This window comes from Piliocolobus tephrosceles, chromosome 9, assembly GCF_002776525.5.
Source record: "Piliocolobus tephrosceles isolate RC106 chromosome 9, ASM277652v3, whole genome shotgun sequence".
Taxonomy (NCBI): Eukaryota; Metazoa; Chordata; class Mammalia; order Primates; family Cercopithecidae; genus Piliocolobus; species Piliocolobus tephrosceles.
This window is the reverse complement of record NC_045442.1, coordinates 112,235,494-112,262,942: the sequence shown is the minus strand read 5'-3', so window position 1 is coordinate 112,262,942 and position 27,449 is coordinate 112,235,494. Positions and strand designations below refer to the sequence as shown.

Here is a 27,449-nt window from a genome sequence, read left to right as displayed (position 1 = left end):
ACAGTGTGACAGGGATACGATGTATGTGCTTTGCAGATGTTGTTTGGGAGCATCTATGTTGTTTGTAATCTGAGAAATTTCCATTGAACAACTCATCTATTCCAGGCATCTGCACGCTTTTCATTGAAAGGACTGATAGTAAATATTTTTGACTTTTTGGGCCATATGGTCCATGTCCCAAAAACTCGACTCTGCCATCTACTCTATAAAAATAGTCATACATACACAATACATAAAGATTAAGCATGGCTGTGTTATGTTAACCTTTTGTTTATGAACATGGAAATGTATAATTAATATCATTTTTACATGTTTAAAAATATATATATTTTTAATTTTTCAATGATTTAAACATGTAAAAATGCTTCTTAACTATAGGATATGCAAAATTAGGTGGCAGATGGACTTGTCTGTGGGTTATAGTTTGCTGCCCCTGGGTCTGTTCACAGTAAACGTTAATTGAGCATTTTATGTCTGACACTATTCAATATTGGACATAAATGAATAAAGAATATAATTCTTCCTCTAAGAACACAGATACATTATAATTTTAATTTTAGTGCCCAGTGTTCACATTTATAAGAAACATAAGTGAAGCAAACTTTGTTTCTGTATCAGAATCAGCTTTATTATGCTATTATTTAAACATGTATCTGAACTTTGAATTAAGGGGGAAATTTTGTTATAGTAGTCAGTCCTCTTTCTTTAAAATAAATATGTTTAGTGCTTACTTGTACTGAGAGTACAAACAAGATGTGTTAACGAAATGGAATTACAGCGTCTTTTCTTCATTTACCCTTTTTTTTTTTTTTTAGACAGAGTCTCACTCTGTCACTCAGACTGGAGTGCAGTGGCATGCTGTCGTCTCACTGCAACCTCCCCTTCCCGGATTCAAGCTATTCTCCTGCCTCAGCCTCTTGAGTAGCTGGGATTATAGGCATGTGCCACCATGCCCGGCTAATCCTTGTATTTTTATTAGAGATGGGGTTTCACCATTTTGGCCAGACTGGTCTTGAACTCCAGACCTCAAGTGATCTGCCCACTTTGGCCTCCCGAAGTGCTGGAATTACAGGCATGACCCACCACACCAGACCTCTTACCCCATTTTTAGTTTGGTAGTTGTGTTATTTTAAAGGTAAAATTATTAAAAATTATTACATATGTATATTTATGTTGTTAAATTTATATATGCTGATTATTATTGTTAATTTCAATGCAAAAGCTTTTATAAATTCCAGTGTAAGACATCATGATAATGTTGTTAAGATAATAAAGACTACAAGTTTATCATCCCTTATCCAAAAATCTGAAATCCAAAATGCTCCCAAATTGGAAACTTTTTGAGTGCCAATATGATACCACAAGTGGAAAATTCCACACCTGACGCCTTTGGTTTCTGATGGTTTAATGTGCAGAAACTTTGTTTTATGCACAAAATTATTTTAAAACATTGTACAAAATTACCTTCAGGTTATGTGAATAAGGTATATATGAAACATAAATGAATTTTATGTTTAGACTTGTGTCCCATCTGTAATGTATGTGCAAATATTCCGAAATCTGAAAAAATCTGAAATCCAAAACACTTCTGGCCCCAAGCATTTTAGGTAAGAGATACTCAACCTGTATTAAGTTACGGCTATATATCAAGATGTTTGTGATGTCTTTGAGACACATGTTTGGGAATAAAACAGTTACTTATTGGGAGAAAGAACAAGGTACAAAATATGGGTTTGAATAAATTTCTCTGAGACTAGAGACAAATTCTGACTCCAGAAAGCGAAAGAACATTTGAGAAGATAGTTGAAACATGAGTGGTATTTCAATGGATGGAGAGATGAGAAAAATGGTATTTCAAATGGAAAGAACCACGTAAGGACGAGGTGGAGATAGTTGCTGTGCTCAGGCAATGACATAGAAGTCTACTATGACTAGAAATGACTGGAAATAAAGAAGATAGGCTAAAAGTGTAGGTTGTGAATGTCAAGAATTATGTCATCCACAGGTTACTGTTTTTGCTCACCTGAACTGTTTCCTTGCCTTCTTTTTCCTCCTATACCCAAACTGCTTCACAGTTGACAATCGTATTTCTGCCACTGTCCAGCCAGGCAGCAGAAATGAGAGACATTGATGGATATAATAGCAGTGGTTGAGGAATAGTGTAAGGAATTTCAAGGGCATGCGTATTTGGTGCTTAATGATTCCTTCTGCCTCAAGCAGTATTTTCCAGAGAGCTTTAGTTTCTTGCACAAATTCTTTCATTGTTAAGCTAATATTGCCAAGGTCCTTGATGTCTGTGTGTTTGTGTGAGTGCATGAATTTGAAATGGATGAACTATGTGAGATTATTTTCATAGTCCCTCAACAATCTTGACATCTTTTGTGTATTGGATAATATATTTGTTCTATTTTTCCACTTATTTCAAACTCAGAGTTATATGTCATACTTGACAACTTAGATACTTATTTGAATTAACTGATACCATATCAATGAAATTTTGCAATATAATATTAATAGTCAAGCTGTCAGATATCTTAGAGTACTGATGAGAGCTAAAAATGATATATTCTCTAATTTCTGTATTGAAAAATAGAAATATTTTTCTATGCATCATTTGCTTTTCATTTGGCAATTTTTATTTTTATAGGCAGGTGGCTTGATTATTTGTTGAATTTATAGATATATTCTTCAAATTAATTTAGACACAATTGAAAAAAATTCATGCTCAACAGAAATACATAAAAATCCCATAATAGTATATTAAAATTAAAATATTATAAATTTTAGAAGATACAAATTTTGAACCATGATCTGAGGGTCATTTGAATGAGATTCTGTCAAATGAGTGTGACCATGATACTTTACTAATGAAATTGGTTGGAACATACCCAATAGATGTCAATTACCTACATATGAACTCTGGGAAGTATGATGAACAGTAATTTGTTTTTAAGTATCTTACAAGTGAATTAGTCCAGGAAGCTTACAGAGACTCAAACTACTTTAGGCTTTACAGATTTTGATCAATACCTTGGTATATTGCAAATGGAAAAAGAGAATCAAATTATTGTCCACCTAATTGTGGCAGGCGGATTATAAAATCTGCGCCTCCCCACCCCACCCCAATTTCCTGTCCTCTAGTTGTTCAATCAAACATTAATCTGGGCACTTGTGTGAAGAGATTTCGTAAATCGGTTACTAATCAACTGACCTCAAAAATCACAAGATTATCTTGGACTGTTCAAGTGGATTCAGTGTAATCACATGAGCCCTTAAAAGCAGAAGTGGAAGGCAGGAGAGCTGAGGTAGAAGGGAAGATTAGAGAGATTTGAAGTTTGAGGACTTGACCTGCGTTGCTGGCTTTGGAAATGAAGAAAGAGGATCACAAGAAAGTAATACAGGGGCCACTAAAAGTGGAGAACAATCACTGGTTAACAGCCAGCAAAGATGCAGGGATCTCAGTCTTAAGGCTGCATGAAATTGAATTCTTACGGCTGCATGGAATTGAATTCTGCCAACCACTTGAATGAACTTGAAAGCATATTTATCCTCAGGGCCTTCAGAAGGTAGCACAGCCAACCTACACTTCTGTTTCAGCCTTTTGTGCATCTAAGAAAAGAACCAGCTAAGTCACACCATGCCTGGACTTTTGACCTATAGAAGCTGTGATATAATACATTTGTGTTGTTTTAAGCCACTGGGTGTGTAGTAATTTGTTACGGAAGCAATATAAAATGAGTACACTAATTTTCAAAGTTTTTAGGGAAAGAAAGGTTTATATTTTCTTGATTGTCTATTCTTGCTAATAATGAGCGTTTGCACTGAGTAAAATCTCCCTTTTACTGGGTAAAGAGGAACAATTCTAAAAGTCATCTAGAGACCTGGATTTTCCTTAAACACTAATTAATGGTATGATATAGGGGAAAATTCCTGGGTTTTCTTTTTTCTCTTTTACGTAGTTCCAGTTCCTCTAGTTTTTCATTTATATGTTTAATTCTTTTTATTCTTACCCCTATTTTCATTGTTTTCCTTTAGATCATGCCAAAAATTAAGGATCTATCTTCCATTAATGCCACTTGCCCCTACTGTCCTAGCCTGTGTAATTTTGATAAAGTGAAATTTAATTATCTGTCTATTCATCATCCATCCCTCTCTCTCTCTCTCTCTCTCTCTTAATCATCTATCTATGTACTTACTTCTTTATTTATTTACTTCTTTATATGGTTGCTCTTGTTTTAGATGTTGTATCTAAGAAACCATGGCCTAATCCAAGGTCATAGACTTATACCTATAGTTCCTTCTAACAGTTTATATCTTTATATCTTATACTTAGGTCTTTAATCCATCTTTAGTTAATTTTTAATATGGCATGAGGTATCCACTTTTGAATGTACCTATCCAGTTGTCTGAGCACCATATATTGAAAACTCTATACTTTCCCCACTGAATTATCTTAACGCAGTCAAAATTCATAGATGTACTGTTTTACTTTTGAGCTTTCAATGCGATTGCATTGATCTTTCTGCCTATACTTATGCCAGTACCACACTACTTTCTTGATTACTGCAGCCGTGTACTGTAGTTTGAAAGGAAGTTACTAGGGAAGAATAAGTACTATAATTGTGTTATTTTCTTTTAGGATTTTTTTTGTCTATTCTGTGTTTCTTCCATTTCCATATGTATTTTAGTATTAATTTGCAAATTTCTGCAAAAATGGTCGTTGGAATTTTGAGAGAAATTGCATTGAATTGGTAGACAAATTTGGTAACTATGGTCATCTTAACAATATTAAGTCTTCCAACCTATCATGCATCATGTCTTTCTGTTTACCTAGGTCTTCTTTGATTTCTTTCGGCATTGTATTTTTAAAGTTTTCATTGTACAAATCTTGCTTTTTATTTATTACAGTTATTCCTAAGTCTTTTCTTGTTTTTGAGGTAACATTAAATGAGATTTTTTTCTTAATTTTATTTTATATTGTTCCTTGTCAGTGTATAGAAATGAAACTGGTTTTTGTATATTGATTTTATATCCTATAAACTTACCAACTTATTAGCTCTAATAGTTTTTAATTAATTTATTTTTGGTGGTTTACCAGGATCTTCTATATACAAGATCATGTCATCTGCAAATAGAGATACTTTTACTTTTTGTTTTCATTCTGGGTGCTTTTTATTTTATTTCCTTGCCTAATTGTCTGAGAGAAACTCCAGTGCAATGTTGACTAGAAGTGGTGACAGACAGCCTTGTCTTTTTCCTATTAGGAGAATCTTTTTCAGTCTTTTACCATTAGGTATGATATTAGCTGTAAGTTTTTTATATATGTCATTTATCAAGCAGAGCATGTTTCCTTCTATTATTAGTATGCTGAGTGTTTCTTTTATTATAAGAGAGTGTTAAGGCCTTGTCATATCTTTTTTTGCATCTATCGTCATGGTCGCGTGGTTTTTCTTTACTTGATCAATATGGTCTGTATTGATTGATTTTTATATGTGGAACCAGTTTTGCATTCCTAGGATAAATTCCACTTGACCATGGTGAAAAATGTTTAAAATGTATTGCTCAATGTATATTCATCAGATATGTTGGTCTGCTGTTTGCTTTTATTGTGATGTCTTTGTCTAGTTTTGGTTTATTAAGGTAATAGTGGCCTTATAGAATGAGTTGGGAAGTGTTTCCTCTTCTTTTGTTTTTTATAATAGTTTGTGAAGTATTAGTGTTAATCATTTAAATGTTTCATATAATTTACTAGTAAGCCTTTCATGCTGGAGCATTTGTGGAAATATTTTTGATTACCAATTTATTCTCTTTACTTGTTACAGTCTATTTGGATTTTTTTATTTCTTCTTGAATTGGTTTTGGTAGTTTGTGTCTTTCTAGAAATTTGTCCATCTCTTCTAGGTTATCTAATTTGGTAGCATAAAATTTTTCGTAGTATTTCCTTGTAGTTGTTTTTATTTATGTAAGGTTAGAAATTCTGACCCTTGTTCACTCTTCATTTTAGTAAATTTAGTATTTAATTTTACTTTTTCTTGGTTCGTCTAGTGAAAAGATTGTCAATTTTATTGATATTTCCAGGAACTTTTGTTTCTTAATTTTTTTGTTGTTTTTCTATTTCCTATTTTATTTATTTCTTCTCTAATACTTATTATTTTCTTCCTCTGCTTGCTTTGGGTTTAGTTTGCTCTTCTTTTAGCTTCTTATTATTAATGTTTAGCTCTTTCCTTGTTTAAATTTAGGTATTTATAGCTATACATTTCTTACTAAGCACTGAAATAACAGCATCTCATCCATTTGTATATGTTGTATTTTTATTTTCATGTATTTAAAGTATTTTCTAACATCTCTTGCAATTTATTCTTTAACCTATTGGTTATTTAGGAGACTGTTATTTAATTCTACGTATTTGTGAATTTTTCTAATTTAATTCTGTTATTAATTTAAATCATTCTATTATTTCTGGAGAACATACTTGTATGATTTGTCTGCTCTTAAATGTATTGAGATTTGTTTTATGACCTAAAATATTCTCTTTCTTGGAGAATGTTCTGTGTGCACTTTAGAAGCATATATATTCTTTTGCTGTTGGGTAGAGTAAGTGTTCCATATGTATCTGTTAGGTCTAGTTGGTTTACAGAATCACTCAAGTTTTCTATTTTCTTGCTGATCTTCTATCAAATAGTTCTATATATTTATTTTTGAAGGTAGAGTATTAGAGTCTGCAACTATTATTGTAAAATGGTCTACTTTTCAATTATTTTAGCTTTTGCTTCACATATTTCAGGGCTCTGTTTTTACATGCAGAGATGTTTATAGTTTTTGTATATTATTGATTGGTTGACCCATTTGTCATTATAAAATGCCCTGTTTTGTCTCTAATAACAATTCTGTCTACTGTCCAGGGTAATCAGGCAAGAGAAAGAAAGAAAGCATATTCAGATAGGAAGAGAGGAACTCAAATTATCTTTGTTTACAGCAGACATGATTCTATATCTAGAAAACTCCATTTTCTCAGCACAAAAGCTCCTTAAGCTGATAAGCAATGTCAGCAATCTTAAGATACAAAATCCATGTGCAAAAATTGCTAGCAATCCTATATAGCAACATCTGGCAAATAGAGAGCCAAGTTATGAATGAACTTCCATTCACAATTGTCACAAAGAGAATAAAACACAGAGGAATACAGTTAACAAGGGAAGTGAAGGACCTCTTCAAGGAGAACTACAAACTACTGCTCAAAGAAATCAGAGAGGACACAAAGAAATGGAAAAACATTCCATGCTCATGGATAGGAGGACCCAGTATTGTAAAAATGGCCTTACTGACCAAAGTAATTTATAGATTTAATGCTATTCCCATTAAACTACCATTGGAATTCTTCACAAAATTAGAAGGAACTATTTCAAAATTAGTGTATAACCCAAAATAGGTCAAATAGCCAAGATAGTCTTAAACAAAGAGAACAAAACTGAAGGCATCATGTTTTTGCCTCTTCAAACTATACTGCAAGGCTACAGTAAACCAAAGAGCATGGTACTGGTACAGAAACAGACACATAGACCAATGGCACATAATGGAGAACTCAGAATTAAGACCACACATCTACAACCATCTGATCTTTGACAAACCTGGCAAAAACAAGCTATGGGGAAAGGATTCCCTATTTAACAAATGGTGCTGGGAGAACTGGCTATCCATGTGCAACAAATTGAAACTGGACCCCATCCTTATACCTTATACAAAAATTAACTCAAGATGGACTAAAGACTTACATGTAAAACCCAAAACTATAAACATTCTAGAAGAAAATCCAGGCAATAGCTTTCATGGCATAGACACGAGCAGAGATTTCATGATGAAAGCACTGAAAGTAATAGCACCAAAAGCAAAAATTGACAAATAGGATCTAATTAAAGAGCTTCTGCACAGCAAAAGAAACTATCCTCAGTGAACAGAAAACCTACAGAATGGGAGAAAATGTTTTCACTCTATCCATCCAGCAAAGGTCTAATATCCAGAGTCTACCAGAAACTTAAACAAATTTTCAGGAAAAAAAAAAACCCCGTTAAAAAGTGGGCAAAGGACATGAACAGACACTTCTCAAAATAAAATATTCATGTGGCCCACAAACATATGAAAAAAAAATTCAACATCACTGATTAGTAGAGAAATGCAAATCAAAACCACAATGAGATTGCTATCACATACCAGTCAGAATGGTGATTATTAAAAAGTCAAGAAACAACAGATGCTAGTGAGGATGCAGAGAAAAAGGAATGCTTTATATAGTGGGTGAGAATGTAAATTAGTTCAACCACTGTGGAAGACAGTGTGGCAATTCCTCAAAGATCTAGAATCAGACATACCATTTGATTCAGCAATCCCATTACTGGGTACCATTTGATTCAGCAATCCCATTACTGCGCATACTGGGTATAAATAAATATAAATGATTCTATTATAAAGACACATACATGTATATGTTCATTGGAGCACTGTTCACAATAGCAAAGACATGGAATCAACCCAAATGCCCATCAATGATAGAATGGATAAAGAAAATGTGGTACATATATACTATGGAATTTTATGCAGCCATTAAAAGGAATGAGATCATCTCCTTTGCAGGGACATGGATAGAGCTGGAAACTGTTATCCTCAGCAAACTGATGCTGGAACAGAAAACCAAATACCACATGTTCTCACTTGTAAGTGGGAACTGAATAATGAGAACACATGGACACATGGCAGGGAACAACAGACACTGGGACCTGTCAGGAGGGGAGAAGGGAGGTAGAGCATCAGGAAGAACAGCTAATGGATGCTGGGCTTAATATCTGGGTGAGGGATTGATCTGTGCAACACACCACCATGGCACACATTTACCTGGGTAACAAACCTGCACATCCTGCACATGTATCCCAGAACTTAAAGTAAAAGTTGAAAAGAAAGAAAATCATTCTTCTGAATTTCATATAGCCATTTCAGCTTTCTTTTTGTTATTGTTTATATAGTATGTCTTTTATATCCTTTTACTTCTAACCTTTTTCTGTAGTTGAATCTAAAATGTGTCTCTTGTAGACAGCATGTGGTTAGATCATGTTTTATACAATATGCCAACTTCTTACTTTCGATTTAAGAATTTAATCGATTTGCATATTATATAATTATGATTTAGACCTATCATCACAGTGACAGGTTGTTTGTTGCCATTTTGCTACTTGTTTTCTGTATGACTTATGTTTTTTCTTATTACTCTGTTCCTCCATTACTACCTTATTTTGTTAAATAGATATTTTCTAGTGTATTATATTATTATCCTTTTCTTTTTCTACTATATATTTTTGAATTATTTTATTAGTTGTTGCCTTAGGGATTACATTTAACATTTTAATTTACGAAAACTTAGGTTGGATTAATGCCAATGTGATTTTAATAATATACGAAAATTTTGATCTTATGTACTTCTGCTCACTTCTTCTTTATGCTGTTATTGCCACAAATTATATCATTACATATTGTGCCCATAATCTATTATTATTGATTTTTATCAGTTATATAATCGATTATAATTATTGATTATATAATATATACCTCTTTATCAATATTCTCTATTTTATGACACATTATTCTTATGATTTCTGTAGTTCTTTATATATAGTTTCCTTAGCTCTTTGAAAATATTTGACATAACTAATTTGAAGTCTTTGTCTAATAAATCTGGTCTTTCTCAGAGATATTGTGTATTGATTGCTTTTCTTTTTTTCTCTCTGCATGGGAGATACCTTCTTGTTTCTTTGCATTTCTCACTTAAAGAAAAAAAAAACCTAGATGTTTAAAACAATATACTCTTGGACCTCTGGAAATCAGATGCTCAGTCTCCCAAAAACTCCCACACATTTGCTTCTGTTACTGTTTGTTGTAGTTATAGTTGTTTTGTTGTTAATTTAGTGACTTTACCGAGAGTCTCTTAGATGTCACTGTTTTAGTCCATTTTGGCTGCTAGAACAAAATGCCATAAACTGCATAGATTATAAACAATGGAAATTCATTTCTCACAGTTCTATAGGCTGGGAAGTCCAAGATCAAGGCACTGGCAGATTCAAGTGTCTGATGAGGGACCACTTCCTGGTTCATAGGACAGTACTATCCTGCTGAGTTCTCACATGGTGGAAGGGGCAAGGCAACTCTCTAGTACTTCTTGTATAAATGAATTAAATCCATCCTTGAGGACTCTACCTTCAGGATCTACTCACATCCCAAAAGTCTCATCTCCAAAGATTATGATTCCACATATGAATGTATGTGTGTGCAGGGGCACAAACATTTAGACCAAAGTAGCCTGGGACCAATAAATCTCTATGTTTTGCTGAGGGACTCTGTGTATGTTGGGGTGCGCTTTCCATACTCATCCAGGCAGCTGATAACTCTGCCTTAGTTTCCATTTCCTGCTTTCAAAGAGCCTCAATATCAGCCAGATGTTAGGGCTTAGGGTCTTTTCAGATATTTCCAGAGCATGTGCACAGCCCTACACATGCACATGTCTGGCTAGATTTGCAGGAATATGTTGGAACTTTTAAAATTCTCTATCGATGTCTCATTCTATTAGTTTGTTATTTTCACCAACTGTTACACACTGCCTCAGGTGACTATGAAGTTATAACACTTGCTGGTAATTGTTTTCAACAAACCCCTTATGTAGAAAAAGCATTTTATACTGAACAAGCTATTATTATGGTCAATTTCAGATGGCGTTTTAATTGTGGTGTTTCAGGGAACCAAAAGACAGATCAAATAATGACAATTATTTGAGAATGAGGCTTTGAAAAAGATCTAGCACCATTTTACTCATTCTTGTGGCTGCCAGGCTGCACAGGAATGCAAACTACTATTTTTCAAAGTTAAATGTGAAACTGGAGAGTGGGCAATGAGACTAGGGCAAGTTAAAGCCCATAAAACTCACTATTTTTTAAAACTGAGATTTAGCCATTTGTTGAATAAAAGCCTTCCAAATTCCCAAAAAGCTTGGCTGATTTCCAGAGTTCCAGACAAGTTGATTCTGGCATTTTTGCCAGTTTTAAAATTGATTTTGTGGGGGCAAAAGTTTCAGAGGTCTCTATTCTGGCATTTTCATTGACAGTACTCTTGTGGTTTAGTATATATTTTATGATCTCCTAAAGTGACTCACATAGCCCTTTGTCACTGAAGTCAGACATAAGTGGATATGGCAGCATCCATGTACAACCTGCTAGTAATGAGAAGAGATTACTATTTGAGGTTATTCTTTAAGTGATACCATTTTAACAAGTATTACCTGGTTCTGTTGAGCTTGCTAGCTTAATAAATTGGTAGGAGTCAAAACTTATGATTCAAAGGAAACAGAATTTAATAAATAGACAAATTATCAACTTGAAGAGGTTTGTATCTAATACTACTATTTGCTCTCTATTATCTGAATTAAACTATGCTTTTTGTCAGAAGTTAATGCATTTTCATATTTCCATAAGTTTTGACATTTTAACATTTGCTGCAAGCCTTGGATCTTGTTATGATGATCCATTCCTACAGCCTGATTTTTTTAAATGTCCTTGAGAACTGATATTATCTCACTGTTAAAATTCTCCTTTTGTGAGTTCCTTAGAACCAACTGGTTACTCTGTAGCATGCAACAGGATTTATGTCTCTCCTGCTCACAGTCAGGTCCATTAATCTCTCAGAACATGGGAAATGGAGGAAGTACAAGGCTGCCCATCAATGGCTGAGGAAAGTGAGACCGAAAATTCTACCTTATCTTTCCTGAACATCAAAGTTGATGGAATTCACTGCCAAAGTTATTGGATGTAGCTCTCAAAACTTGATTCATGGTTTTTGTTGCTTTCACATTTTATATACCTCCTTTTTTTTTGTCATCAAACTTGGGATTTCATTCCAATACTTAACCAGTAACTGAGAAAAAGTATTTTTAAAAGTCCTCTAACATAAACATTTACGACTATAAATGAAATTTTGCTATTTATGTTATTTCATCATTTTAATAATTAACGCTTTGTCACAATATTATGTTACACATGTGAGTCAAAGACATTATGCATTGACTTTTATAAATGCAGGCACAACATGAGAATTTAAGTATGTCAACAAGCTATGATGAGGATGGTATAGAGATTAATGGAGATACATGATGATAATGGAGATTATGTGTTTGCATGTGATATCTGTATTATTAGGCTGCTAAAGGAAGTACAAGAGGTTTATAGAGAAAATATTCAATATAAACTTTGTTGTTCAAGGGCTTTATGGAGTCTTTTCTGGCTGATTAGAGCTGTAGTAGATGGGAATGTTAAATGAGGGAATGATCATGTGGAGAAAAGTTATGCTGTCAAAGATTTGCCTTTTTCTCTTAAACTCATAAATAGCTATGATAAAAAAATGTTCTCTGGAAAGCCAGGGAACTTTCTATAAAGTGACATTTTTCTTTAGGGAACATCTCCATCTGTGAATTCAAGAAATTCTATACTCATACTAAAGGAGCAAGGTAAATGAAGTGCACACTAAAAAAAATCGCAATTGTCACTAAGTTAAAATTAAACATAGAAAACAGATATTGCCACTGGGTGCATTTTGAACAATTTTTTCTCCATACAAAGAAAAAAGTTTATTACTAGAACAAAGGTCAAAAGATATCAAGCTGTTTCTGAATTTAAACCTTTACTTTCTACTATAACCTGAAGATCGACCTTTATTGAATATTTGATACAATACAGAATAATTTATAGTGCCATAACATATACCAAATGACAAAGTTTTTATTTATGAAACACTCTGTTTAAATATTTAAATAATTTATTAATGTGTGAATTGGAAAATATCACTGAAAAATGCTGCTTTTATTATTTAATAACGTAGTGTGTCAAATCTGATTTTTAATATCAAGCTTTTAAATATATGAATAATTTAGGTACTATTGACAAATAAAAATAATATTTCTGAGTATCTCAGGGATTCTTTTTAATAGCTGAATGTTTATAATGAACAATTTAGAGCCGACTGAGTGCTGTTACCATTTGTATTGCTAATAATATTATTTAAACTTTGAATAATATGTGCATATGACTTATTATGTTTATTTGATTATTCATTTGCTTAACATTTGTTTACCTGCTGCCAGAGCTAACTAATGATAGTCCACTTGCATCACCATGATACCCGCTCTTCATCTAAATTGTGTTTACATCATAATTCCACTAAGTATATTCTTAGAATAATTGTGTGTTATTACAGTTATTTCAGTTATGTCTCTGGACATAAACAATCGTTAATGTCACTGTTTGCTGCTTAATTAGGATGCAATTTTGGAATAGGATTAGGGAAGAGAGGTTTCTTCCTTAGGTCTCATAATTTTACTATGGATTCTTTTAATGATGTGACAATTAGATTTGATTTCCAATCTGACTTTAAAATACCACTGAGTAACTGAGGTAGCTATGTCATCATAGTCATCATCATCATATTTCTCATTCCTTTTGACAAAGACAAGCACATGAAATAAAGTGGCAGAAAACAATAGTTTTCAGATTATATGCTAGAACCTGCATAAAGCATTACAGGAAATCTGTGAGAGCCCAGGGAATGCTCAACATTTGTTTTACAGACTTCTAAACTATAAGAGTCCACAGGTATTATCCATACTGCAGTGCATAGGAAAGCATCAGGGCTCAGAGTTGTTTTTCATAATCCTAGGAAAAGCTGGGACTATCTGATCCAACTTTTTCTGAACAAAAGCACAGTGAGCAATGATCTCTTGTAAAGCTGTAAGAGTTGAAGAAGGACGAAAGAAACATGAAAAGTGACTCATCAGTCAGAAACAGGTTTATTTTAAAGAATAAACCTGAGAGGGGCCTCTGGCCGAGTTAGGTCAAGTGCCCTCTCTCTTAACAGACTAAGAGTATTTTAGGACGGGAGAGCTTATCACAGGCTCAGAATGTTTCTGTGTCTCTTTGTCTTGCTTATCTGGGAGGGAGAGTTTTGTGTCTGTTCCCATACATCTTTCTGCAGCTGCAGGCATACCCCCCAAGTCTGCTTTTAGCTTCCCTATCTTAGTGAACCTAAAGAGAAAGGAATGTGCTTATTAGGGCCCACTGCTTTACTTGGGCCCATTGTATGAGTGTGAAGTTTGGTCTTTACACCATGCAGCTGTCTTATCTGTATTGTGCTGTCTGCTCTTTCTAGCTGCTTATTGTTAGAAGTGATTTATTTGAAATGCATGAGGTTAGAAAGGGAGCTGGAGCTTAAAATAGTGGTGTTTGTCCAAGATAATGGTGCTCCTGCTCTGTCAAAAGTCTTCATTGAATTGCTTATTTTGGTAGGCAGTCCTGATAGTATGTTTTCCCTAGATAGCATCTTTGCAGGGATGTACCTTTCTATGTTAAATGTGATAAATTGGGTTGTGAACTATAGCCCATGATCATATTATAGGGAATATAATTGCAATTAGCTGTATCACTGGGCAACAGAAAGAAGTAAAAATATCGGATGGTTTGCAAAAGTAAATGATGTGGTTAAATTATTTGTTCTTTAAACAAAAAAAATTATTAATCTAGTAAGGATGTGGGCCTGAATTATCACTTGGTGTCTTAAACTCGCCAGTGATCACTCTGAATCTAACACATTGTCTGTTGTTTCTTTCTTTTTTTTTTTTTAAGTTTTGTAGGTACATAGTAAATGTGTATATTTATGGGGTACATGAGATGTTTTGATACAGGTATGCAATGCATAATAATCACATCATGGAGAATGGGGTACCCATCCCCTAAACATTGATATTTTATGTTACAAACAATTCAATCACAGTCTTTTAGTTATTTTTAAATGTACAATGAAATTATTATTGACTACAGTCACTCCGTTGTGCTATCAAATAGTAGGTCTTTTTCATTCTTTTTTTTTTTTTTTTTTTTTTGTACTCTGTCTCTTCTTTCTGATAGCTCACTTCCTTTTACTGGTGTCCAGAGTGGATTCTATTTCCTCAAGTTTAAGAACCAGAGTTTTCCTTCCGACAAATGATCAACATGACTGCCAGGTATTTGAAAGCACACAGCATTTTAAATATTTTGTCACATTTGGGGACTTCTTTATCATAACTGTTTGGGTACTAATTGTCTTTCACAGATTACGTTTTATTACTTCTCCAGCCAAGTGAGTGGCAAATTAATGGCTGGGCTTCAAACTGCATGTGGAGGTCCTATTCAGCATTTATGGCAAAACACAGTTGCATTCCCAAATCAGTGGGAGAGAAATGTCATCAAAATCCAGAGTTCACAGAGATTTCAGGTATGTGTCTTCTATTTTCTAACTATGGCCTTCAAGAAAAAATAAGATACAGATCTTTAACACCAGGTGAACTAAAAGTAAGGCAACCGTCCCAGTTTGCCAGCGACTGAGGGATTTCCCAAGACTTTCAAGTGCTGAAAGTGGACATCTCAGTCAATTTGGGATGGCTAGCCACCCTGAAAGACACTTTTACAATAAAGTTTTGAATTGTATGTATGAAAACTAAAGGTGATATATTTTAAGACATACTGATATATCAGTAAAATACAACCTTTTAATTTCCTCCTAATTTCTTGAACCCTCTCCATATTCCTCTCTACTTTTCTTACTGCTCCAACTTCTTCTTTCTTTTCATTACTTTTTCCTTCCAGACATTTTTCATGCTTTTGAGAGAAGGGAATGCTGGGTAATGAGGAAGGAGAATGTTTAAATACTTATTCCAAATGCTGTTGAAGTAGAATAATTGTCACATTCATTTCATAGATAAACTCAACACAGCCTTTATTTTCTAAAGTAATTTAGAGAATTAAAGTCAATGCAAGCCTATAAAACAAACAACTTATTTATGCAGCCTAATAAAACTTAATGCATGGTCGAAATGATAATCTAGTGATTATTACCAGTTCTTGAAGAAGTATTGCCTATTTTAACATTTGAGCCAATCAAACAAAATTTTCCTATTAAACATGAGATTTTAAAGCATTTTATTCCTTAAAACTTTCTAATCCTTCTCTGTGAGTCAATTTAACCCATCGGTTTTTTTTTTATCATCTATTATTAGAATGATATAATAATCAGTGTTATAAATTTGATATAAATCAAATCATTTGTTATATGGTGGATTTAGCACTTGCTTAAATATAGGGATTAAATTGGATTGAATTTTACCTTTGATTCTTTTGAGTGCCTAAGAGAAAAAGAATAGCTAAATGAACAGGATCTTCATTGTAAAAGTTGAATTATAAGATATAAGAATGGCATAGTTTCTTAATTGATTGATCATAAATCACTGTAATTTGGAATTTTCAGGTTTTGATAAACTTAATGGGGATCAAAAGAAGGCTACAAAAAATCCCTAACAGGTGGTTAAATGACACCTATATGGCAGGACTTCAGAGAAACTCTCAGTGGAAACGCTAACCAGAGACTGAGACTGTACTCTATTGAAGTCAAATATCAGTGTTGGGGGTGTGGGTGGTTGGAAAGGCATCTTAAGCCATCAGGCACTTAAGTGTTTCTATCAACATTTCATTCATTCACTTAAGAAAGAATAATTTGGGGCTCTTGGATGTGGTAGGTACAATGAGGGGAAGGTTCCCTACAGCATGTTAAGGGAAGATGATTGATAGGTGTGGGCAGGGGATACTATGTGTCCCTGCGCCCTGAAGACATCTGTGGCTTTCAAGGGCTGTGGTATGCAGATTGAGTACCCCCTGGGCACCAATAATGTATTTAATTTGCTGTGGATGCTCAATCGTTATTAACCACTGGAGAAGTTATTTTATTTCTTACCCTTCTCTTCTTAATTCCCTGTGTCTGCTTGTTCTCTCAACAATGACAACAAAAGCAACAAAACTGGGCCAAGATTGTGTTTATGGGGATTGAGTCACATCGAGTAGACTCTGAAGGTTGATCTTGCTGAAGTTCTATCTCTCTCCGTTCTTGTAGACACTTAAGTGAGATGAGAATCTTATCTACGGGTTGACTCTATCGTTATTTACACATCTTTTTAACTTTGAAACAGAGCTGATGGTATGGGAGTCTTAAACTACTTTTGCCAACCTTTGTACTTTCTTAGATCTATCTATGTCTTTCAGTCCAGATCTCTATTAGAAGCATAAGAGATCAGAGTGTTGAGTAGAACTGGAACTTGCTGCATCTTGTAGGTCAAACCTTTCAAAATAACGTCCTTGTTTTGCTCGGCTTCCTATTCTCGAGTGATACATCCTGAGTTCTGATGATTAAATATGTGCAGTAGATCAATAAAAAAAAAAGTAAAACTCCAGAATATGTAATATCCAGGGTGATTTGGCTGTAGCTGAGGCAGCAAGGTTATTCACTTGAGTGCTTTAAATGTACCAGTGGCTTCAACTAAAGCAGATGCATGTGCAATATGTTAATTTTATATCCCAAAATACGTTATTGCTGATGTGAAAACAGTGCATTTACCTTAAAGGCTTTGCAAAAATTAGGAGACCATATGACTCTCTGGGGATCCCTTGGCTACACCAGCCTTTTCCGATTGCAGGTATGCTTTAGTTCTGTCCTGTCAGCAAGTGAGCAGATGTTCATTTGCTTTTGTTTGGTGGGCCACAGAGAAGTGCTGTACTTGTAATACGGCCTGCCACCATCTAGTATCTCACTCCTGAAAAGATTTTCTCAGGGGCTTATTCGAGGGAATTCTGTAATCAGAGTCTCCAGACAGTATCTGCTGCCTTGACAACTTATAAGCCTCTGAGAATTATTTCATTTTCTGCCATTTCCTTTCCATGCTGACTTCTAATAGTTTAAAAGCCATGCATCCTTCCTTTAAAAATGTCCAAATAGGCGATTTCGGTCCCAGCTGGATCCCAGCTTAGTATGGGCTTAGAACAAAGCCACTGCAGCTGACGCTCACCTGGGGGCTTTATCACCTCCATCTGTGAATGACTAGGTCTCTCCTTTAATGAAATTGAAACAGGTTAATTTCTGAGGGAATGCTGCTGCATACAGAAGGATTGCTGTTTATCTACTTAGCAAAGACGGAAGCATTTCAGAGAGTTTCTGAAGATATGTAAGGAATAATAACAACTAAAATTTCTTTAGCACTTACTGTATGTAAGGCACTGTGTTTACTTCTTTGGATACATAATTTTATTGACCCTTCACAAAAATCCTCTAAGGTAGAAAGATGATTTACTCCAAGAATGACAAGCTTTAGAGAGTTAAATAACCTACTAAATCCCATACCGGCTTAGACTCTAAGGTAGTTTGATTTCAGATCTCAATTACTGAGTCACTGAGCCATAATAACTTTTTTATTATGTTAAGCATTACAGGGATTTAGAATACACAGGGGAAAAAAGTCCAACCTCTAGTTTGGTCAAATCTGTTGTGTATGACTTACTATATATTCTTTTGTCTGCTGGCTGGGTGAAACAACAATTTTAGGCATTGCATGCTGCTGATTAATTGCAATCACATTTTAAAAAAATTGCAGACATAAGCGATTAATTTTACTGTTGTCCTAAAATGTTCAAGGAGACAAATAATAAAACAAACTTAACATGCAGTAGAAATGTAGCCCCTAATTCAGGTGAAACCTTTTGTCAGAGGCATTAGTACCAGAGTGACTCCATGTTGAGTGAGGGCTAAGAAAATGAGCTTGCTGGGTTGCATTCCCAGAAAGCTAGGTATTCCTAGCCTCTAGATGTTTACTGTTAAGGGAACAGATTGATAACATTTACTAAACAGACCTGGACTTGGGAGTGTCCTGGTATCCCGACACCTTGAGAACAAAATCATTCCTAATTTTACTTTAAAGATAATAATGTCGATTCTTACAAAATATAGTAATTAAGAAAATTAATCCTTTATCGCAAAAGATTATAGCGGAGCACATCTCCCCGTGATCTTTTTTTATCCTGTATATAAACAAGTATTGTACCTAGGGTGGACGCGTTCCTCCTCTTACTTTCGGGAACGCCCTGCTCTGTCTATTGAGTGGCCATTCTTTTATTCTTCTACCTTCTTAATAAACTTGCTTTCACTTTACTCTATGGACATTCTCTCAATTCTTTCTTACGTGAGCTCCAAGACCCTCTCTTGAGGTCTGGATCGGGACTTCCTTTAGTTAACACTCACTCCTGCTTGTTGTTGTTGTTCTTGAAAGAAGCTCATGTGACAGTTTTATGGGTAAGAAGGAATGAATACTATTCCTTACTACTAAGTATATCACTGACTATAATTTTCACATTGAATGTCTAGATTGTTAAACTAAATGAACAGTTAGTGCCTTAAGTATAAAAAGATACTGAAGCATTTTTAACACGCTATTATTTACTTTTCATTTCTTTGATATTTCATTGAGAAATGCTGGAGAGTTCTCAGCAGTCTCCTATTTAGAAAGAATAGAATTTATTAATAAAGACAAAAGATGAGCTTTGCATTTTAAAAAATGTAAATTTTAACCTTAACTTTTAAAATTTTACCGTCACTCTTCAAAATCATTATCTGAGGTATTTTCCCTTTTAATTCAATAGTATTTATGATAACACATGATGAGGAAATAATTACTCTCATCATTTTGTGTCTCAAATGTTTGCTTGGGAAATGAATGCATACTACTAATTAAGAAAACTCTTACATAATACATGTAACCATAAATGTTTCTAATGTTTATACTCACGCTGAAGCAGTCTCCTTGTCTGAGGCGATACCTGAGATTCATTGTTTCATGCCAAGGAAATCAAAGACATGAACACACAAGAAGTGAGGTTAAGAATGGAGGTTTAATAGGTGAAAGAAAGAGAAGAGCTCTCTCCTGCAGAGAGAGGGATCCTGAATGGGTTTCCAGTCCATGGCGAAATGCAGGGGGTTTTATAGATGAGCTTGAGGAAGCGGTGTCTGATTTACATAGCGCACTAAAGACTGGTCAGACTAGGTGTGTTATTTGCATAAGGCACAAAAAACTGGTTAGGGGTAGGTGTGCTGTTTGCATAGGGCACAAAAAGATGGCCTTTCCCACCCTAATCTGTTATTATGCAGATGGGTTCTCTAACTGGCTGGTGCCATGTTGCCTGTTTCTTTACTGTGCATGTGGTAATAAAAGGGAAGACGGAGCTTCTATATTGGCTATGCCTGGCCCCCAGGTAGCTTTTTTTTATTGATGGAACTGCCGGCATTCACCCGTGCGAGCTTTCAGCTTGCTTATCTATGTTTATAGCTTGATTTTTCAGGCTGCTCTTTGTTGGAAAAAATAATTTATTGGGCTGCTTTTTGGTAGAAGGGAAGCCTTGCCGAGGACTCTTTTACCTTCACTATCTGCCTAAATAATTTCTTTCTAGCTCCTGTATCAGTGCCATCCAGATCGTATTATCCATATGTCATCACCATTTCCTCTAACATTTAAATCAAGTGGCTTGAGTGCTGACCGCTTACCTCTATTCAGAGGTCATCCATCTTCTCTTAAAATGTTTGGGGTGAAAGGAATTTGTTTTATGTTCACTGTCGGATTAGTGCAGGCCGTCCCTGACTTCTTTGGTGTCGGAACTCCATCATCTGTCCTATGATCCACTTTTATTTTGCTGCTTTGCTCCTTTAAAAAAAAAAGTCTATCTATCTATCTATCCTCCAACGTTATTAAAATGAGGTGGGTGTTTGGAAAATAATCTTGCTGATGTTTTGGAGAAAACAAAGAATGTGTGTTAGATACTACTTTTCCTAAAAATACAACTACCACACAGCAACACAGCTCTGACCAGGGCCCTCCATAGAACCTACATATATATATATATTTTCTTTTTCAGAGATGGAGTCTCACTCTGTCACCCAGGTTGGCATGCAGTGGCACCATATCAGATTGCAACCTCTGCCTCCTGGGTTCAAGCAATTCTCCTGCCTCAGCCTCCTGAGTAGCTGGGATGTGTACCACAACACCTGGCTAATTTTTGTACTTTTAATTGAGATGGGGTTTTGCCATGTTGGCCAGGCTAGTCTCGAACTCCTGACTTCAGGTGATCAGCCTGCCTTGGCCTCCAAAAGTGTTGGGATTATAGGCGTGAGCCACCACGTCCTGTCTTTATTTTTTCTTGTTTTTTAATCATCCTGGGGTTCCACTTTCTTTAGCTAATTTTCCAGATTCTAACCCAAATCCTTGTCAACTCTTTTCATTTATATCTGTTTAGCTAGACTATTTAATTATGCCTGATGGGTCTTGTATTTTATAGCCACATAGACCCATTAGTAAATTTCCTTCCACTTAGAGAAATAGTTATTTCCCTAAGAAAAATGTTCCTTCCTGCTAGGCTAGTGGACTCAAATGGCGGTGAATTTTCACAATGATGTTTCATCACTTATACCAAGTTAACATGTAATTTAACAGAATCAAATAAATATGTAATATCTATTTCAAACTCTAATGAGGAGAGGATTAAGGCAAGAAGGTAATTTAAAAGCTACTTCAGTAGTCAAGGGGGAGGCGATGGGAGAGGAAATAAGAATGAAAAGAAAATAGGGATTAATGGAGCTTGTCTCGTTGGAAATGAGAATGGAGGAGAAAGGGACTCTCAAGGTCAGTTTGGAGTTTTGAGCATTGGAGAGCACCAGTCTTCTGGTACCATTGTCAGGAAATGAGAGTGAGATGAGAGCTCCAATCCGAGGAGAAAGGACAAAGTGTTGTGAATTATAAATGACTTGTGTCATTTGAGTGAAAATGTCCAGCAGACTGTGGAAACTGGGGAGGAGAGTTCAAGAAAGAGATTAACATTTGTAATGTAAGTTTCTGATTTATCAACCCTGAAGATGAATGTTGTTTTTTTTTGGTAAGGAGTGTGGAGAAAAAAACAAGAGACATGTGATATAGTTAGCACTTATTTCTACTTCTTTTTTAAAATATGGTGACTGTCGGCATATCCTTAACTCAGCAACAGCTAGGGACTATCTCTATGAAAAAGCTTTCAGAAAGAATAAAATGTTAATTTGTAAAGAATAGATATTTACTGACAAACACACAATTCATATAATAGCTTAAATATTTTAATAACTATGTTACAATAACAGTAGCTAACATTATTTAATGCTAACTATATACCAGGTGCTGTTTTACGTGTTTGCAACTCATTTTTCCTTATCATGTAGGCTATCATTTTATCATTACAATTGTACAAAGAAGAAAACTGAGGAACAGAGATGTTAAATAAGTTCTCCAAGGTCTTGTTGCTGTTAAGTGGTATAGCAAGGAACTGAATCCAAATAGTTTTATTTGAAACACATATATATATATTTTCAAAATATATATAATATGTAATAAGTATATAATTTATATTATAAATAGATATTTGGAATCAAACTACTTAGATGTATATAATATATGTGGTTATATATTATATATAACCAACTTGGGTATGTATATTATACATATATATTAATAATATAGTATAATTACATATTATATAATTTATATAATATAATTAATACTTGTATAATATTACATAAATATATAATAACATATATAATATATATTTATAACATAATATGTATATTATATATAATCTGTATATAATACATTTTATGTATGTATACATAAATATGCGAAATCTATACAATACATATATGTATCTTATACATATATGTATATATAATATATATTATTCTATTATATATCACATATACATATAATATGTATACATATATGTATATGGAGATATATAATATATTATATATTACAATTTTATTATATATTTATTAATATATAACATAATTTATTAATATATACTATTAATATACAATATTATATGTTATATATTGTATATCTCCAAGTAGTTTGATTAAAAATATCTGTGTCTATATAATATATATTAATCTATGTATGTTATAATATTATAACATATATATGACAGCATATATTATATATGATATAAATTATATAATGTATATTATATAACTACATATACGATATAAAATATATTTTTTTGAAGAAATGTATTTTGAATCAAACTACTTGGTTTCAGATCCGAGCTATATGTTGGATTTCAGATTCTAGCCATACTTTTAATCACTATGTTATACCACCTTTGTATAAAACTATCTCTACACAATAATCTTTGCCAGTCCTTTGCAACATGGTTCTATTTTCTAAGTAGTTACACTTATTTTTGTATAAAGAGAATATGAGTTTCTTAGGGCTATTGACAGATTTTTCTATAGGTCATGGATGTTTCTCAGTGGATTTGTAATAGAGTGGTAGATAGCATATGGTTTGAAAGGAAATGCAGTGGTACAGCATATTGTACAGGGATGAAATAATTTACCATAGAAAAATGATCTGTTATGTTTTGCTGCATCTAGATCAATTGTAAACCTAAAAATCTGGGCCGACTTCTTGAGAAATACAATGTTTATGTTGTAAACAAGACTGAATAATGCACATGTTTTTATCACATCCATGAACAAAGCCTCTAACATTAGTGATATTCATTACTAAGGATGGGATAATGTCTGCCATCAACATCCCAATTTTCTATCGATTTGGGTAATTTGAAAATCAGAGAGTGGCTTCTTTGTAAGTTTCTCAGATCAATCATACCAGAGTATCTTTTCTTAGTGGTGTCTTGGGTGGGCTCCACATCATAATGTCACGTTCACTCATTTCTTTTCTCTTTTTTGAGACAGAGTCTTGCTCTGTCACCCAGGCTGCAGTGTAGTGGTGCGATCTCCACTCACTGCAACCTCTGCCTCCCGGGTTCAAGCGATTCAACCTCCGCCTCCCTGGTTCGCGCCGTTCTCCTGTCTTAGCCTCCTGAGTAGCTGTGATTACAGGCGCCCGCCACCACTCCCAGCTAATTTGTTGTTTTTTTAGTAGATACGGGGTTTCACCATGTTTGCCAGGTTGGTCTAGAATTCCTGACCTCTAGTGATTCACCACCCTCATCCTCCCAAAGTGCCAGGATTACAGGTGAGAGGCACTGTGACAGGCCACGTTCAGTCATTTTAACCATAAGTCACAGAACAATCATTTCCAGTCAATGTTTAGATAATGGCAGAAAATGTGCAATAGGATAGCATGAGGATGACATCTAAGACAAGAGTGGATAAGATTTAGAGAACCAAAGGGGAAGATGGGACACAATTGCAAAATACCAAGAACTGGATCTCAAGATGGAGCATGGATCCAAAAACTGGTAAATGTGAGACAGTATGAACACATAGGAACTGAACATAGGAGATGGTTGTAGGGAAAAATCCAGGTGAGTATTGCTGCATCTCACTAACATGTTACCTATCCTATGCCAGACATTTGATATACAGTGATGATCCTACATTTCTTTGTTTTTCAGAGTGTTTGCTTTGATTTCTGTGCACCTGGAATTGGCATGGTCACCCAAGTGCTTCTAGAGAGTGACATGTTTCCTATTGCAGGCTCTCTTTTTTAACACTGTAAGACAGTGATGTTCCTTGCTTTATGTTTTTGTTTTGTTTTGTTTTTCTTGTGCAGGTTGTTTTTCAAGGTCAAATGACTTCAACGTATGAACAGGATGAAGTCATTGCTATTGATGATATATCCTTCAGTTCAGGCTGCTTGCCTGCCAATGGTAAGAACGTTTTCTCTCATTTTGACCTTTATTGTGTGTAAAGATTTCAGTGCAATTTGAACATTGTAATGACTTTAATCTCCTGTTTATCTTTTGTCTGATGTTTTCATGTGGGCTATTTTTCCTTGTTCTAGTACATTGTATAACAGTGACTGGATCTATACTAGGAGTGAAGATTGGCTGTTTTTCACTGACTGATGCTGTAAAGAACTGAATGGGATAATTTAGTCTCAGACTTGAAATTTTGTAGCAATGTTTACAGTGGCTAAAGTTAAATCTTAACAAGGTAACTCTTCCTTCTAGGAGCCTGGGAGAAAACTAGCCTCCATAGACTTGAAATTGTCTTCTTGGACAATTGGTTTGATTATTCTGCTGAAAGATACAAAATAGAGATATTAGTTATAATCTATTTCCTATTTTGACATATCGATAAACCACATATATCAGATATAAACTTTTATTTCTATTGTTCCTTTGATTATATTAACTGAATAGAATTCTATTCTTCATTCATATTATTCCAAAACAATTCAATATTAAAATTATAATTAAAATAACATAAAATATCAAGCTTAATCTAATTATCAAAAAGAGTCATATATATTTCAGGGTTTTTTTCTTTTAAGAATTTTGTTATATTGTGGCATGTTGTAACAGAATAAAGATAGCTATTTTATAGATAAGGCTTCTGAGTTCAATTTGGTACAGAGATATAGTTGTTGTGGTAAATAATATTTCAAGACAAGAGATGTCTTCATCTACTTAAGAAAGACCATTGGATCTTGATATTGTGCTTGGTTTTTAAAAAGTTTTATTTTATTTTCAATTGACACCTAATTGTACGTATTTATTGGATATTATGTGATATGGTGTTAAATACATGTATACATTGTGTGATGATTAAATCAGGGTAATTATTTGTTATCTCAAAAATATATTTTTTCTTTGTAATAAGAACATTTGAAATTCTGTCTTCTAGTTATTTTGAAATAATATAATATTGTTAACTATACTGTGTAATAGAAAAACAGAATTTATTCCTCTAATCTATCTATAATTTCATACTCATTGACCAGTTTCTACACACACAGCATCCATGCTATCTTCCCCAGCCTCTAGTAACCACTATTCTACCCTATACTTCTATAAGATAGATTTTTGAAAATTTTGCAAACGAGTAAGATAATACAGTATTTGTTTTCCTGTGTCTGGTTATTTCATTTAATGTCTTCCAGATTCATCCATATTGTCACAAATGGTAGGCTTTTATTCTTTTTATAGTTAAATAAAAAAGAATTATATTGCTTATGTATGACCACATTTTCTTTATCCATTTATCCATTGATGGACACTTAGGTTGATTCCATATCTTGGCTATTGTGAATTGTTCTACAGTAAACATGGGAATGCAAAAATCTCTTTGACAGAGATTGAAATCATATCTCTTTGATTTCATTTTCTTTGGATAAATACTCAGAAGTGGGTTTGATAAATCATTTGGTAGTTCTATTTTCAACTTTTTGAGGAACCTCCATACTGTTCTATATGGTTGTACTAATTTACATTTCTACTGACAGTATATAAGTATTCCCATTTATCCCCATCCGCACCAGCATTTGTTAACTTTGACTTTTTGATAATAGCCATTCTGAGAAGTATGAGATGATATATCATTGTGATTTTAATTTGCATTTCCCTGATGATTAATGATGCTGAGAATTTTTTTCATATTCTATTCATTGGTCATTTTTCTGTCTTTTTCTGAGAAATATCTATTGAGATTTTCTGTCCATTTTCAAATTTGATTATTTGTTTTCTTGAAAATGAGTTGTTTTGAGTTTCTTATGTATTCTGGGTGTTGACTCCATATTAGATGCACAGTTTGCAAACATTGCCTCCGATCCTGCAGGTTGTCTCTTCACTCAGTTGTTTTCTTTGTTGTGCAGAAACTTTTTAGTTTGATGTAATCTCATTTTTTTGAATGATAGGCACTATTTATTTATTTATTTTATGAGTGAAATATTACATATTTATGGGGTTCATGTGAGTTTGTTACATGCATAGAATGTATTCAGCCTCCATTTACATTCCCTTTCCACCCACTCACCCTTCACAGCCTGTAGTATCTGTCATTCTATTCTCTATTTCCATGAGATCAATTCTTTTAGCTCTAACATATCAGTGAGAGGTTATTAGTTATTTATTAAATGTTTGCTAGAATTGATTAGTGAAACCATCAGGGTCTGGGTTGTTCTTTGGTGGAGGACATTTTATTACTAATTCAATCTGTTCAGATTTTCTGTTTCTTCAATTTTAGTCGGTTTTATGTGTCCAGAAATTTATGTATTTCTTCTGGGTTTTCCAGTATATGGTTGTTCATAATGGCTTTTTATGATCTTTTGTATTTCTCTGCAACTAGTCATAATATCTCCTTGTTCATCTCTCATTTTATTTGAATCTTCTATCTTTTTATCCTTAGTTCAGCTATTGTTTGTCAATTTTGTTTATCTTTTAAAAAAAACAACTTTCTGCTTTGTTGTCTTTGGTATTGTTTTGTTTAGTCTCTATTTCATTTAAGTCTACTCTGATCTTTATTATTTATTTCCTTCTACTAATTTTGGGTTTGGTTTCTTTCTTTTTTTTTCTGAGACGGAGTCTTACTCTGTCGCCCAGGCTGGAGTGCAGTGGCCTGATCTCAGCTCACTGCAAGCTCCGCCTCCCGGGTTTACGCCATTCTCCTGCTGCAGCCTCCCGAGTAGCTGGGACTACAGGCGCCCGCCACCTCGCCCGGCTAGCTTTTTTTTTTTTTTTTTTTTTTTTTTTTTTTTT

General features: G+C 34.1%; 1 protein-coding gene across 1 annotated transcript in view; it reads left to right on the top strand.

Moving 5' to 3' along the window:
- Positions 1 to 27,449, top strand: part of MALRD1 (MAM and LDL receptor class A domain containing 1) — a 701,386-nt gene that overhangs the window by 35,881 nt on the left and 638,056 nt on the right. Inside the window, exons 3-5 of the mRNA XM_026454821.1 lie at positions 14,985 to 15,079; positions 15,169 to 15,330; positions 24,524 to 24,620. Of these exons, the coding sequence (XP_026310606.1) occupies positions 14,985 to 15,079; positions 15,169 to 15,330; positions 24,524 to 24,620 (354 nt within the window). The remainder of the gene's footprint in view (positions 1 to 14,984; positions 15,080 to 15,168; positions 15,331 to 24,523; positions 24,621 to 27,449) is intronic.